The 11,892-nt window shown below is 36.5% G+C and overlaps 2 protein-coding genes and 1 pseudogene across 2 annotated transcripts; 1 reads left to right on the top strand and 2 right to left on the bottom strand.

The window, feature by feature from the left end:
- Positions 1-278: 278 nt before the first annotated feature.
- LOC145628466 (uncharacterized) lies at positions 279-1,161 on the bottom strand. The gene is made up of 2 exons (XM_081680766.1): positions 1,084-1,161; positions 279-890 (listed from the first exon to the last, which is right to left on the bottom strand). The coding sequence occupies exons 1-2, from the start codon at positions 1,159-1,161 to the stop codon at positions 279-281; spliced, it is 690 nt and encodes a 229-aa protein (XP_081536892.1).
- A 753-nt stretch (positions 1,162-1,914) lies between these two features.
- LOC145642175 (uncharacterized) lies at positions 1,915-7,923 on the bottom strand. Its single transcript, XM_081693274.1, has 7 exons — positions 7,384-7,923; positions 6,592-6,732; positions 6,079-6,444; positions 5,766-6,008; positions 5,440-5,532; positions 2,450-2,650; positions 1,915-2,352 (listed from the first exon to the last, which is right to left on the bottom strand). The coding sequence occupies exons 1-7, from the start codon at positions 7,705-7,707 to the stop codon at positions 2,140-2,142; spliced, it is 1,581 nt and encodes a 526-aa protein (XP_081549400.1). The 5' UTR covers positions 7,708-7,923; the 3' UTR covers positions 1,915-2,139.
- Positions 3,298-5,020, top strand: LOC145563847 (enoyl-CoA delta isomerase 2, peroxisomal pseudogene; annotated as a pseudogene).
- Positions 7,924-11,892: the final 3,969 nt, after the last annotated feature.

The raw sequence follows: 11,892 nt of genomic DNA, 5'->3' as shown, positions 1-11,892 counted from the left end.
ACTGAAGCTAGCATGACAAAGTTCGGTCTATCATTATCATGAACTATCAGATTTCGACATCTCCATGATGCCCACATCAGACCAGCCATAGAGCAAACAATATCAGAGCGAAATTTTCGCACAAGCCAATCCCAGAGTGAAACAAAAGTCTCCTTAGGGGCATAAACCAAATTAACATTCAGCTCACTATGGTCCTATATCTCTTTTGCAGCTTCACATTCGAATAGTGTGTGAATAATATAGTCTCCTCCAAGGCACCACAAATCTGACACGAGCTCTCACTCACGATATGACGATGGTGCAGCTGCTATCTCTTTAACTGCCAAATTTCCCTTCACAGCACTCCACATAAAGTGTTGGAGTTTCGAAGGCCCCTTTAATTTCCAGACCGGTGTCCACACATCTTCACTCAACCCTCCATTGTGACCCACAAAGCTGCCCATCTTAGCTAGCCAATACCCCGATCTCACAGCATACACCCCTGACTTCGTCCACCCCCAATACCTCATATCAGCGCAAGGTACAGTAGGTAAGGGAATGGCGAGAATTGCAGCACACCACTCAGCACCCACCACACTTAAAACTTTTGACGCATCCCAACCGCTTCTATCATCATACATTAGCTCACAAACTTTCATCCCACCCAACACATCAACATTTGTGGGGATTCTACAAGGCTTACCATCAATAAGCAACCAAGTGTCATCCCATATGTCAATGCTAGAGCCATTCCCTACTCTCCACGCTAAACCATCCCGCAATAAGCCTTTAGCACCCCAGATACTTCGCCAAGAAAAGCTAGGCTTAAAACCCCGATTTGCATCAATAACCGATGAGTTCTTGAAGTACTTTGCCTTTAAAATCTTGTGAAGTAAGGTTGACTCATTAGTCTGTAAACGCCAAAGTTACTTAGCTAAGAGGGCTTGATTAAAACGTTTTAGGTCCCTAAAATTCATACCCCCCTTAGCCTTTTGGTCATAACTTATCCCAATTTTGCCAATGCATTTTCCTCGCATCTTCCCTCGACCCCCACCAAAATTTACATAGAAGCGAATGAATCTCATCAATAAGACCCTCTGGCACCTTAAAAATACTCATCATGTAAGTTGGGATAGCTTGAGCAACCGCCTTGATAAGAACTTCTTTGCCCTGTCTCGACATCAATCTCTCCTTCCACCCATTCACCTTCTTCCAAATCCTCTCCTTTAAACAGGTAAAAATCACCTTTTTGGACTTACTAATTATTTTTGGTAATCCCAATACTTCTCATGTATCTCCACTTCCCTAACACCAAGCGTCTCAATAATCAAATTTCTCCTTTCCACCGAAACACATTTACTAAAAGCCACTTCTGTCTTATCTAAATTGACCGAGAGACAAAAGCATGAGAAGGGGAATACAAAGAGGAGTGATAAGTGGGAAAAAAAGAGTCCATTATTTTTAGCTTGAAAATAATAGAAAACGGGACTGAAGTGGGAGACAGTTATTTTTTTGGGCTTTAAATAAGGTTGAGCCCATATATATATATATATATATATATATATATATATATATATATATATATATATATAAAAACCTAAACTCATGAGAGTTGACGATGAGGATTGAGTCGTTAATTGACTCTATAATTATAATATAGATGTCTCTTTTTTTTTTTTTTTTTTTTGACAAGAATTATGTACAATCTAAACTTGTAGTGACTTATATTCTAAATATAATAAGATACGTAATCTTAATACATGTAAGTTCCCGTCAAATAAAAAATAAAAAAAAAACAAACAAAAAAACATGTAAGTTTAAAAATCCTAAACAAAGTAGCCATAATTATGTAATGATATGCTTGATTGTAGATTACAACTAACAGGGCGAAAGTAAAAGAGTGAAATTGGTTAGGAAACGAATTTGACATGTGAATTCATATCGAAAATGCTTATTCGTGGAAGAATTTTATATACACCCGTCACATAAACCTACTCAACGAATTTTCCAAAAGTAGCTATAGACATTAGATGACTCATATATGTACAAATTACAAAATAACTTTAATGTGGCAAATGTTGCTTAAGCATTGCTCCACAACATTATAAAACGTGGTAAATAGACAACATAACCATAACCATAACCTTAACTTAAACACCATCAACATTTTGAAGGCCTCTGATAATGTGGAGGCAAGGACGGACAATTTTCATTCATGTGGGCATATGGCTCTACGCTGTTGTATTCCGGGAGTTCCATGCGATACTCTCCAAGAATCTGGCAAAACGGAACCTTCCCGTTCTCAGTGTTACACCAGCCAGGCAAACGTGTTGTGTTGCTCTCGAAAATTTTCAGCATATATGCATCGCGGATCTGCAGTTTTGTTCATAAATTCAGGCATTAAATAAGGGACCAAAACAGGAAGACGTGAGAAATCATAAATTATTTGGACAAAGTAAATAGTACTCACTGTGAACTCTGTTACTTGGACAGAGTCATAGAAAGGATCAAAGACTCCAGCCTCTTTATACATTGCAAGGATGAAGGCAACACATGTTGTGGATTTACCGTCACTGTATATCCATTCATCTTGCTCTGGGATGGTTAGCAACTGCTCAAATGCTATGCCTCGGTTTTCGATCTCCAACAGGATTTCGTACAAGTCCAAGCCCTAAAGTAAAAGGTGCTACAATTAAACTACAGTATTTTGAAGGGATAATGTACAAAAATGTCGATCTAAAAATTATCTATAAACCTCCCCAACATTAGTTAACATGTTGAAAGCTGTTGACATAATTATCCAAAGTTGTATATAGCCATTGTTGTCAGCATACAGATATAGCGACTAAAGGATAGAAGCCGGTAAGTTTGAAGTTATTCCACTTCATATGACTATAAAATCCAAATAGTAACTTTTAAAATAGGGCATAGACTAGTATTGTCAATTTTATTTCGCTTGTCCTAGCTAGTTTTCATCAAGTTTCTAGTTAGTCAATTGCAGCCATCTACACATGCTTCTTTTATTATTGTTATTAATATTATTTCATTCTTCCAAAAGAGTATCCATGATCCAAACCCAAATACGTCACAGTTGGAAACTACAATAAGAATCCTTGAGAAAAGACAACTGATTGAAATATGGAGTATATTAATAACAGGTCAGAACACGGGATACCATTAGAATAATCACATTTAAACCTTTGAAGAGCTTATCTGACAGACAATTACAAAGGCTATCAATTTGCTAAACAGATGGCAATTTTATTTCACTTGTCCTAGCTAGTTTTCATCAAGTTTCTAGTTAGTCAATTGCAGCCATCTACACATGCTTCTTTTATTATTGTTATTAATATTATTTCATTCTTCCAAAAGAGTATCCATGATCCAAACCGAAGATACGTCAAAGTTGGAAACTACAATAAGAATCCTTGAGAAAAGACAACTGATTGAAATATGGAGTATATTAATAACAGGTCAGAACACGGGATACCATTAGAATAATCACATTTAAACCTTTGAAGAGCTTATCTGACAGACAATTACAAAGGCTTCAATTTCAGATGGCAAATTCAAGATTCTGACTTTACAATTAAACTATTGACCATTAAAAAAAATTATATGCACCATCTTTTCCTGATTCATTTATATCAAGGTGAATTAATAAATCATAAGCATGAATAACATGTTGAATAATGAAATATCATTCCTAATTGAATACTTAAAGCAACCACTCATTGACACATTGACAAAAATAACTCCTATAAATGTGTTCCTCTTCATGTTACTATTATTCATAAGCTGTAACACTGACCAATTAAACAAATCCTCATCTCTTTCAAATATCATTTGAAAGTTGAACATAAAAACCCGCTCTTAATTCTCATCTGAAAACGTCAGAATGTGTAGTGTCGAAAAACGAGGCAACATTTTCATCTTAACTTTAACAAGCAGCGACGAAAACGACGAACACCGTCTTAACCCAACCCTAATCACTGCCATCCGCTCTGCCATTTCCGACATTAAATCCCAAACAATTTCTGCACCTCAAACCTCCTCCGCCTTGATCACTACCGCAACAGGCAAGTTCTTCTCGAATGGGTTTGACTTACGGTGGGCGCAATCCCAGCCCGGAAATGATATAAATCATTCACATCAAATTGTAGAATCCTTCAAATCTTTAATCGCCGATTTTATCTCTCTTCCAATGCCAACAATCGCGGCTATCAACGGGCACGCGGCAGCAGCAGGGTTTGCGCTTGCAATGTCGCACGACTATGTGCTGATGAGGAAAGATAAAGGAGTATTGTATATGAGTGAAGTTGATATTGGAATGACATTTCCAGAGTATTTCAATGTGTTGTATAGGGAGAAAGTTGGGTGGAAAGAGAGGAGAGAGATTATGATGAGAGGGAAGAAACTGAAGGGAGAAGAAGGTCTGAAAATGGGAGTTATTGATGAGGTTGTGGTTGGGAATAATGGGGATGAAGTTCTTGTAAAGGGATTGAAATTGGGGGAGGATTTGTTGAAGAAGAAGCGGAATGGTGAGGTTTATTGTGAGATCAGGAAAGGGCTGTATCCTGAATTGTGTCGTGAGTTGGGGTTGAAAAGGAAACATGTGATTGCTCCAAGGCTTTGAATTGTTTGTATGTTTGATTTTGTGTTTGTATTTGGATTCAATTTCGAGTTGTTTTAGCATTCGATTTGTTGTTGCATTTGTGTGCAATTCATGTTGTTTTTGTGTTCGGTTTTTTTTGTTTGTATATTTAATTTCTTGTTGGTTTTTGCTGTTAATAGATTAAAATGTTTGAAAGGTATATTGATAACAGGTTCTAGAAGGAAACAATTTGAATCATATATCTAGACCATTGAAGAGCTAAACATATCTACAATTTGAAGGGCTTACTAATAGCTAATAAGATGTAACATTGATTATAATTCCAAAACAATCTACCCATCTTGAAACCCGGCCATTTAGACATCATTTTAAACATCAGTCTTGTGCCTTGAAAAAAAAAAAATTTTGACATGTAATAATGCCTGGTATCATAAGGAATCAATCAATCAATCAATCAATCAATCAAAGCCTTAATCCCAAAAGTGGGGTCGGCTAACATGAACCAAATTTGATTATTCCGTGTAGTCATCAACATAAATCTTTCTCCTCCATCCCTTACGATCCAAAACTTCATCCTCACGTAAATCCATGCACTTCATATCCTTCCTCACTCCTTCCAACCAAGTCATCTTTGGTATCATAAGGAATAGGGTACTATTTTTTCACAAAAGCAATGTGCAGAAAAAATCATAGTGTTATTGACACCCAAGAAAATTAAACTATTCCGTATGCCATTCTACTATCTTCCTCTATTTCAACCATAAAAACAGTATGGGTCAAGGGATAGGGAGAGAGGAGAGGAGGGGGGGGGGGGGGGGGGGGGGGGGGGTTGCCATCATGCTTACCTCAGTTCCAAGTCGCTTATTTAAAGCCTCATTCCACATATTTGCTGCATACGCTGGCTGTACTCTAGTCCACATAGACATGACAGAAATGACCTGCAATATTACAGTATTTATTGAAACTGAATGAGCCACCCTAATAGATCAGATAGCAATAAGATTCAAAACAATCAAAAGTGGCACCAAATAATTCAACTAAGTTACACTGCTACAATAAATTTTTGCAGCAAGATATGGAAAATTATAATAAAATAGATGGAGATCAACAATTTTCTGAATCAAATTAACAAAGAAGATGAAACAGTTCAGAATCCAGGCAAAAGGTATACCAAGTGAGCATCAAGAGGAGGCGGAAAGTTGTCGCCTATGGTATCAATCCAACTAAATATCATGTTATGGTAACCATATGGTTTTCCAGACATGCTTCGTGCAAATTCCCAAGCAGCAGTAGTATTGAACTTTGCTCGTACGTCAGGATGCAAGGGAAGCAAAGCTATCTGTGGATTTGATTTGTCCTTCAGCGCCAGTTTCCACCATTCGTCCCATGGAATGATCGCAATAACTTCTTCACCCTACAATTGCAAAGGAGTGAATCCAAGCATTGGACACAAGGATCAAACTAGCAAAACTTTCAGAAAATACCTTTTCATTCTCATGCCCTGATTCACCAACCCAAAGATTACCATCCTCATCTTTTAGGCAAACTGCCGTATGACCAGCAAATGCCCCAGTGACCCATTTCTCCAGTGTCTCAAATCCTCCCCAACGACCACGGATCTTTGAAACAGCCAGAAAATCCCCAGAATGGACATCCTCTGGATTAATTATTGTCTGCCAAGGCTGAGGACGCTTCTCAAATGTTGCACCCATGTGCTTCTCAAGAAAAGCTAAATTAGCATGCTGACCCCAGGCTGAATCAGAAAATAGAGGCAAAACATCCACCAAAGAAAGGAAAGTCCCCAACATTCCAGATGGCATTAAAAACACTGATATCCCATGTTGCTTTACCTGCTCCATGGAGAGTAAGAAAACCAATTGTTTATCTCAACAATAGAAGAAATTTTATAAACTAATATATATATATATATATATATATATATATATATATATATATATATATATATATATATATATATGTAAAACACTAAACCGTACATATTCCAATTCAGCAGCTTCTTCCCACGATTCAAACTTAAGTGTATGCTCACTGGAGGCAAAATAATAATCCCAAGTAACTCTGTAGGGTGTTGCAAAAACATAAAGATCCATACAGGTCCAACTGTGGGCTGATGACGTCTGCAAAGAGAGCAAGTAACATAAGGAGGTCAACACAGAAGATCGACCACAAAACTCAGTCTTCTACTCTTCCATTGCTGATGGCCTATCAATGGTCCATATCACTAACATTTCTTCCTTTTTTTCAGATAATAAATCTACACAATCACTGATAATAGTGCAAGGTTTTTCAAAAAGAAAGGGACACAGAATCCTAAATTAGGAGGGGAAAAAAAAAAAGGACTTCCCAACTTCCATGATCATCAACTTCAGTAGGATGAATGCTCTAGTAAAATCATATAGTAACCACCAAGGCTTCTTTAATTCATGATCACGTAATAATAAGAAGAAATATACTATCTCAAACATACCAGCATAAATAATTCAAAATGAATACAACAGTGCCAGAAAATTGAAAGGCGCAAAATTTCAGCACATAATTCGACCCATATCATAAGCAGCTTACACAAACTTCAGACCCAGCACATTATTTGAAGTAATTTAATCCAACTAAATTCTATGCCAACAAAACAAGAAATAACATATAAAAAGAAAAAACCATCTAATCACAAACTTGGCAAATAAACGCAACATAGAAGCTTAAAAATAGAAACTTTAAACATTAATAACACCGATCAACACGTGATTTTGACATAAAAATAATAAATATACCGTAAGATGAAGAACACCACCACCCAAGCCCTTATCGCCGGAATCAGTGAACTCAAGACGAGCAGTATTCTCAAAAAAGCAAGCCCCTTTCCACTGAATTGACTCATTATTTTGAGGGGTGATTGAACCCACAAAAGAAGGCATCAAATCAACTGCATTATGAAGATTATTAAGTACAGGCCATGAAATTTGCCGGGGTAAAACAGGCAGAACATCATTCACCCTAAAGGGTACTTTAATTGCATCGCCCAAATTCAAACAAAACCCTAACCCTAGAAAAATTATGAACAGCAGATTGAATTGGGGTTTTTTAGTTTGAATCATACTGTAAATTAGGGTTCTGGGGATTAATGGAGATGAAAATTTGAGATTGGAGTAGGTCAAAATTGACAAATTTGGGGGTTTTAGTCGTATTATCGATCCATTTTGGATTACAGAGAGAAAGAAAACGTGTGTGGTTGATCGGGGATGATACTATTCAACTGTTTTTATTTTTTTTGTTTATTTGTTTGTTTTTCTGGTTGATTTAATTTTTTGGGTTGATTAGTTGGATGTTGGTATTCAACTCTATTATGATTGATGTGTTGTTACTTGTTAGGAAACCTGGTCCAAGTTACTGTAGGAAAAACCACAAGATATATGTCATTAAAATTATTTTAAAAAATAAATAAATAAATAAATAAAAGGAAGGAATTCTCACTGGTAATACCGAACTTTTGTTTTTTGTCAGAGGTAAAAAGCAATGAATTGAATTATCATTGATAATCACCAATTAGTGATACTAATTTACTGGTGACATTAATGAAACTTTTACTTAATTATTGACTAACCATGGGTTTACGAATAACACAATTACAAACTTACCCTTTAAAAAAAAAAAAACACTTCCCTCCAAAATTTTATGCTCCTTTCCCTCCTAAATCAATTACCTCTTTATATAAACCCTAAACCCCCCCCCCCAATTCTTATTCGTAATCCCTCTTCTTATTCTTATTCTCAATTTCTCTTAACACTTCCATGGCCAACTCTCGATCTTCTTCTTCAGTGCGATGAGCTATCACCATTGCTGACAACATTGTTTGGGTGAATATGTTCGATGCAACTAATATTCCCCCAAGGTGGTTTCGGTCAAGATTTCAGAAACTACTAAGAACCCAAAAAGGCTATTTATACAAGTGCAGGGCTTGCGTTTTTTTTGGCATGGCTGAATGAGGGAGATGTAATGAGGTCTGGGGAAGAATTGGAACTGGAATAGGGACCAATTGCTATTGTGAAAGGAAAATTAGATTAAATATTGAAGCTTATCAAAATTGCTGCGAAAATGGCCCTAATTCTGTAATTTAATATGTTATTTGTGGTTTCAAAGTGATATGAACAATGTAATCTAAACTGATGTAATATGCAATTTAGTGAATGTATGCAATGGTTTCAGTATGAATAAAACAAGTGTTTGTTTTATGATATAAATTGCATCCCATTTTTGTTCATAATTTTTACTGTTAATTTGCTTCCAAAAAAAAAAAAAAAAAAAAAAGCATTGTTCCAAAATAACATACATAAACTTTGTCAAATAACATCAAATTCAACATAAACTTAGTCCAAAATCTCTAACCATACAATGTAATCCAAAACACATAATCCATTTAAGAAAGTATTTAAAAGATTCAACAAAATAAACTAAGTCAAATAACAACAAATTGAACTAATTCGGTGATCGATGAATTACATCCTCTGTTGGAATTGTAGAGGTTTAGGGAATACCTCGGCGATTAATGCGTTAAAAAATGTTGCTTTTCTCGAAAAACCCCAAATTATGTTTTTGTCGGAAACTAGATTAAAGTGTCATGAAATGGAGAAAATAAAAACAAAAACCAATTTCAATAATCTGTTGGTAGTGAGTTGTGTAGGTGAAGGGAGAAAGAGGAGTGGGGGTCTTGCTTTGTTGTGGAAGGATAACCTTGATGTTGAAATATTATCGTACTCTTTGAATCACATTGATTCATGGGTGCGTATGAAGTCAAACCAGGGATGGATATTTACAGGGATGTACGGATTCCCGGAGGAAGAAAATAAACACAAAACAGGTTTGCTACTTGAAATTCTGCACAACCTGGGAGGTTTGTGGGTTTGTGGTGGTGACCTGAATTTGATGTTGATGTCGAATGAAAAAAAAAGGGGGGAGGGAATTTAATTTAGTGGAAGCTGGTTATTTAAGAAGGGCAGTTGATACATGTGAGCTTGAGGATATGGGATTTATTGGACATGAATTTACATGGAACAATAATAGGGGGGAGAGGAATGTGCAGGAGCGACTTGATCGTTTTTTGGAAAATAAAGAATGGAAGGAAAGATTCTCATGTTCTTTTGTGTCTCATTTATCAAAACGGAAATCAGACCACTTACCAATATTGTTGTGCATTAATGAGGGAATAGGAAGGCAGAAAAAGAACAAAAAAAGAGGAAAAAATACAGATTTGAGGAAATGTGGCTACGGGATGAATCGTGTGGGGATATTGTTGCTAATGCATGACATGGAGGGGGAGATTTATGTTCAAAAATTGCTCACACATCGTTGAATCTGAGTGCTTGGAGTCGAAACAAATTTGGATATTTTATCAAAGAGTTGAATGATTGTAGAGCTCAAATGGAGATTTTGATGAAGGAAGAATAAACTGATGAAGTTATTGCTCAAATGCGAGCTTTAGATGACAGGATGGACGAGTTGGAAAATAGAGAAGACTTGTATTGGAGACAAAGGAGTAGACATGATTGGCTTAGAAATGGGGACAAAAATACAACCTTTTTTCATCAAAAAGCTAGTCAGCGGAAGGTGAGAAACCACATATGAGAAATAAGGGATGGAGCGGGCAATGTGTATGATGAGGAAGAGGAAATTGAGGAGGTTTTTGTGAAACACTTTGAGGAGATTTTCTCGACAGGAGGTCATGGTGAAACCGCAAGTGTCATAGACAAAGTGGATACAATGATTTCAGAATTGCAATTTTCTGAGTTGGTGGCTCCTTTTAATGGTGAAGAAGTTCGTGATGTGCTCTTTCAAATGCACTCAACCAAGGCGCCTGGACCCGATGGTATGTCTGCAATTTTTTTTTTTAGAAATTCTGGAATGTTGTTGGTGAAGATGTGATCAATAATACCCTTAATATTCTTAATAATGGAGGTGATATTGGCTCTATTAATCAGACTCATGTAGTTTTAATCCCGAAAAAAAAAAAGAATGTGAGTCTACTGTTGATTATAGGCCTATTAGTCTATGCAATGTTTTGTATAAAATAGTGTCAAAAGTTCTAGCTAACACACTTAAGAATATTTTACCTTCCATTATTAGTGAGTCTCAGAGTGGATTTGTACCGGGTAGATTAATCACAGATAATATCTTGGTAGCGTATGAATGTTTCCATTATTTACGAAAAAAGAAAACTGGAAAGAAGGGTTATTTGGGGTTAAAATTAGATATGAGAAAAGCCTACGACAAAGTAGAATGGGACTTTTTGGAGAAAATGATGAGAAAATTTGGTCTGTCGGAATCCTTTGTGAACAATATTATGAGGCGTGTTTCGACTGCTTCTTTTGATGTTCTAGTGAATGGTCAACCCTCCCGGAAGTTTAGGTCTAGTAGGGGGCTGCGACAAGGTGATCCACTATCCCCCTTTCTCTTTATTATGTGTGCACAGGGATTATAAGCTCTTCTTCGAGATGCAGAGAAAAAACAGGTCATCCATGGCACAAAAATTGGAAGACATGTTGAGCCGATTTCACATCTGTTTTTCGCGGATGATAGTCTTCCTTTTTTCCGGGCAAATGAAGAAGAAACCGACAGAGTCCTTGATATTCTTTCAACCTATGAGTTGGCATCGGGCCAAAAATTGAATATGGAGAAATCAGAAGTGTCTTTTAGCTGAAACATTGATCGTGAGAAGAAAAAAATGCTCAGATGAAGTTTTCTTTTAAGGCTGTCGATGGACATGAAAAATATTTAGGACTTCCAACTTACATTGAAGGCTCTAAAAAAATTGTATTTCAGAATATTCAAGATCGGGTGTAGAAGATCATAAACTCAAAGGGTGGAAAGAAAATTTTTTGTCACAAGCAGGTCGGGAGATTCTCATTAAATCGGTGGCCCAAGCTATCCCCACTTATGCAATGCAATGCAATGCTTTACTATTCCCGTTAGCATTTTGAATGAAGTGGAACGAATGTGCAGGAACTTATTTTGGGGTCAAAAAGGTGAGGAGAGGAAGACTTGCTGGATAGCTCGGAACAAGTTATACCGAACCAAAAATCAGGGAGGCTTAGGTTTTAGAAATATGAAAACCTTTAACAAGGAGATGCTAGAAAAACAAGCATGGAGGATTTTGACTATGGAGAAATCACTTATGTCACGTGTTCTTAAAGGCCCCGAATTCGAATTTTTTTAATGTCAAGCCTGTTTCTAATATGAGCTATACATAGAGATCTATATTGAGTGTGAAGAATGTGATTGAAAAGGGG

This window comes from Chenopodium album, chromosome 1, assembly GCF_948465745.1.
Source record: "Chenopodium album chromosome 1, dcCheAlbu1.1, whole genome shotgun sequence".
Taxonomy (NCBI): Eukaryota; Viridiplantae; Streptophyta; class Magnoliopsida; order Caryophyllales; family Amaranthaceae; genus Chenopodium; species Chenopodium album.
This window is presented reverse-complemented; position numbering and strand designations above follow the sequence as displayed.

Coding starts and splice junctions, on each gene's coding strand:
- LOC145642175 (XM_081693274.1), bottom strand. CDS start 7,707: ATGATTCAAACTAAAAAACCCCAATTCAATCTGCTGTTCATAATTTTT. Junction 6,733..7,383: donor GTGGTGTTCTTCATCTTACG/GTATATTTATTA, acceptor CTCTCTTTGCAG/ACGTCATCAGCCCACAGTTG. Junction 5,533..5,765: donor CTCCTCTTGATGCTCACTTG/GTATACCTTTTG, acceptor GTAATATTGCAG/GTCATTTCTGTCATGTCTAT.
- LOC145628466 (XM_081680766.1), bottom strand. CDS start 1,161: ATGTCGAGACAGGGCAAAGAAGTTCTTATCAAGGCGGTTGCTCAAGCT. Junction 891..1,083: donor ACATGATGAGTATTTTTAAG/GTGCCAGAGGGT, acceptor TGGCGTTTACAG/ACTAATGAGTCAACCTTACT.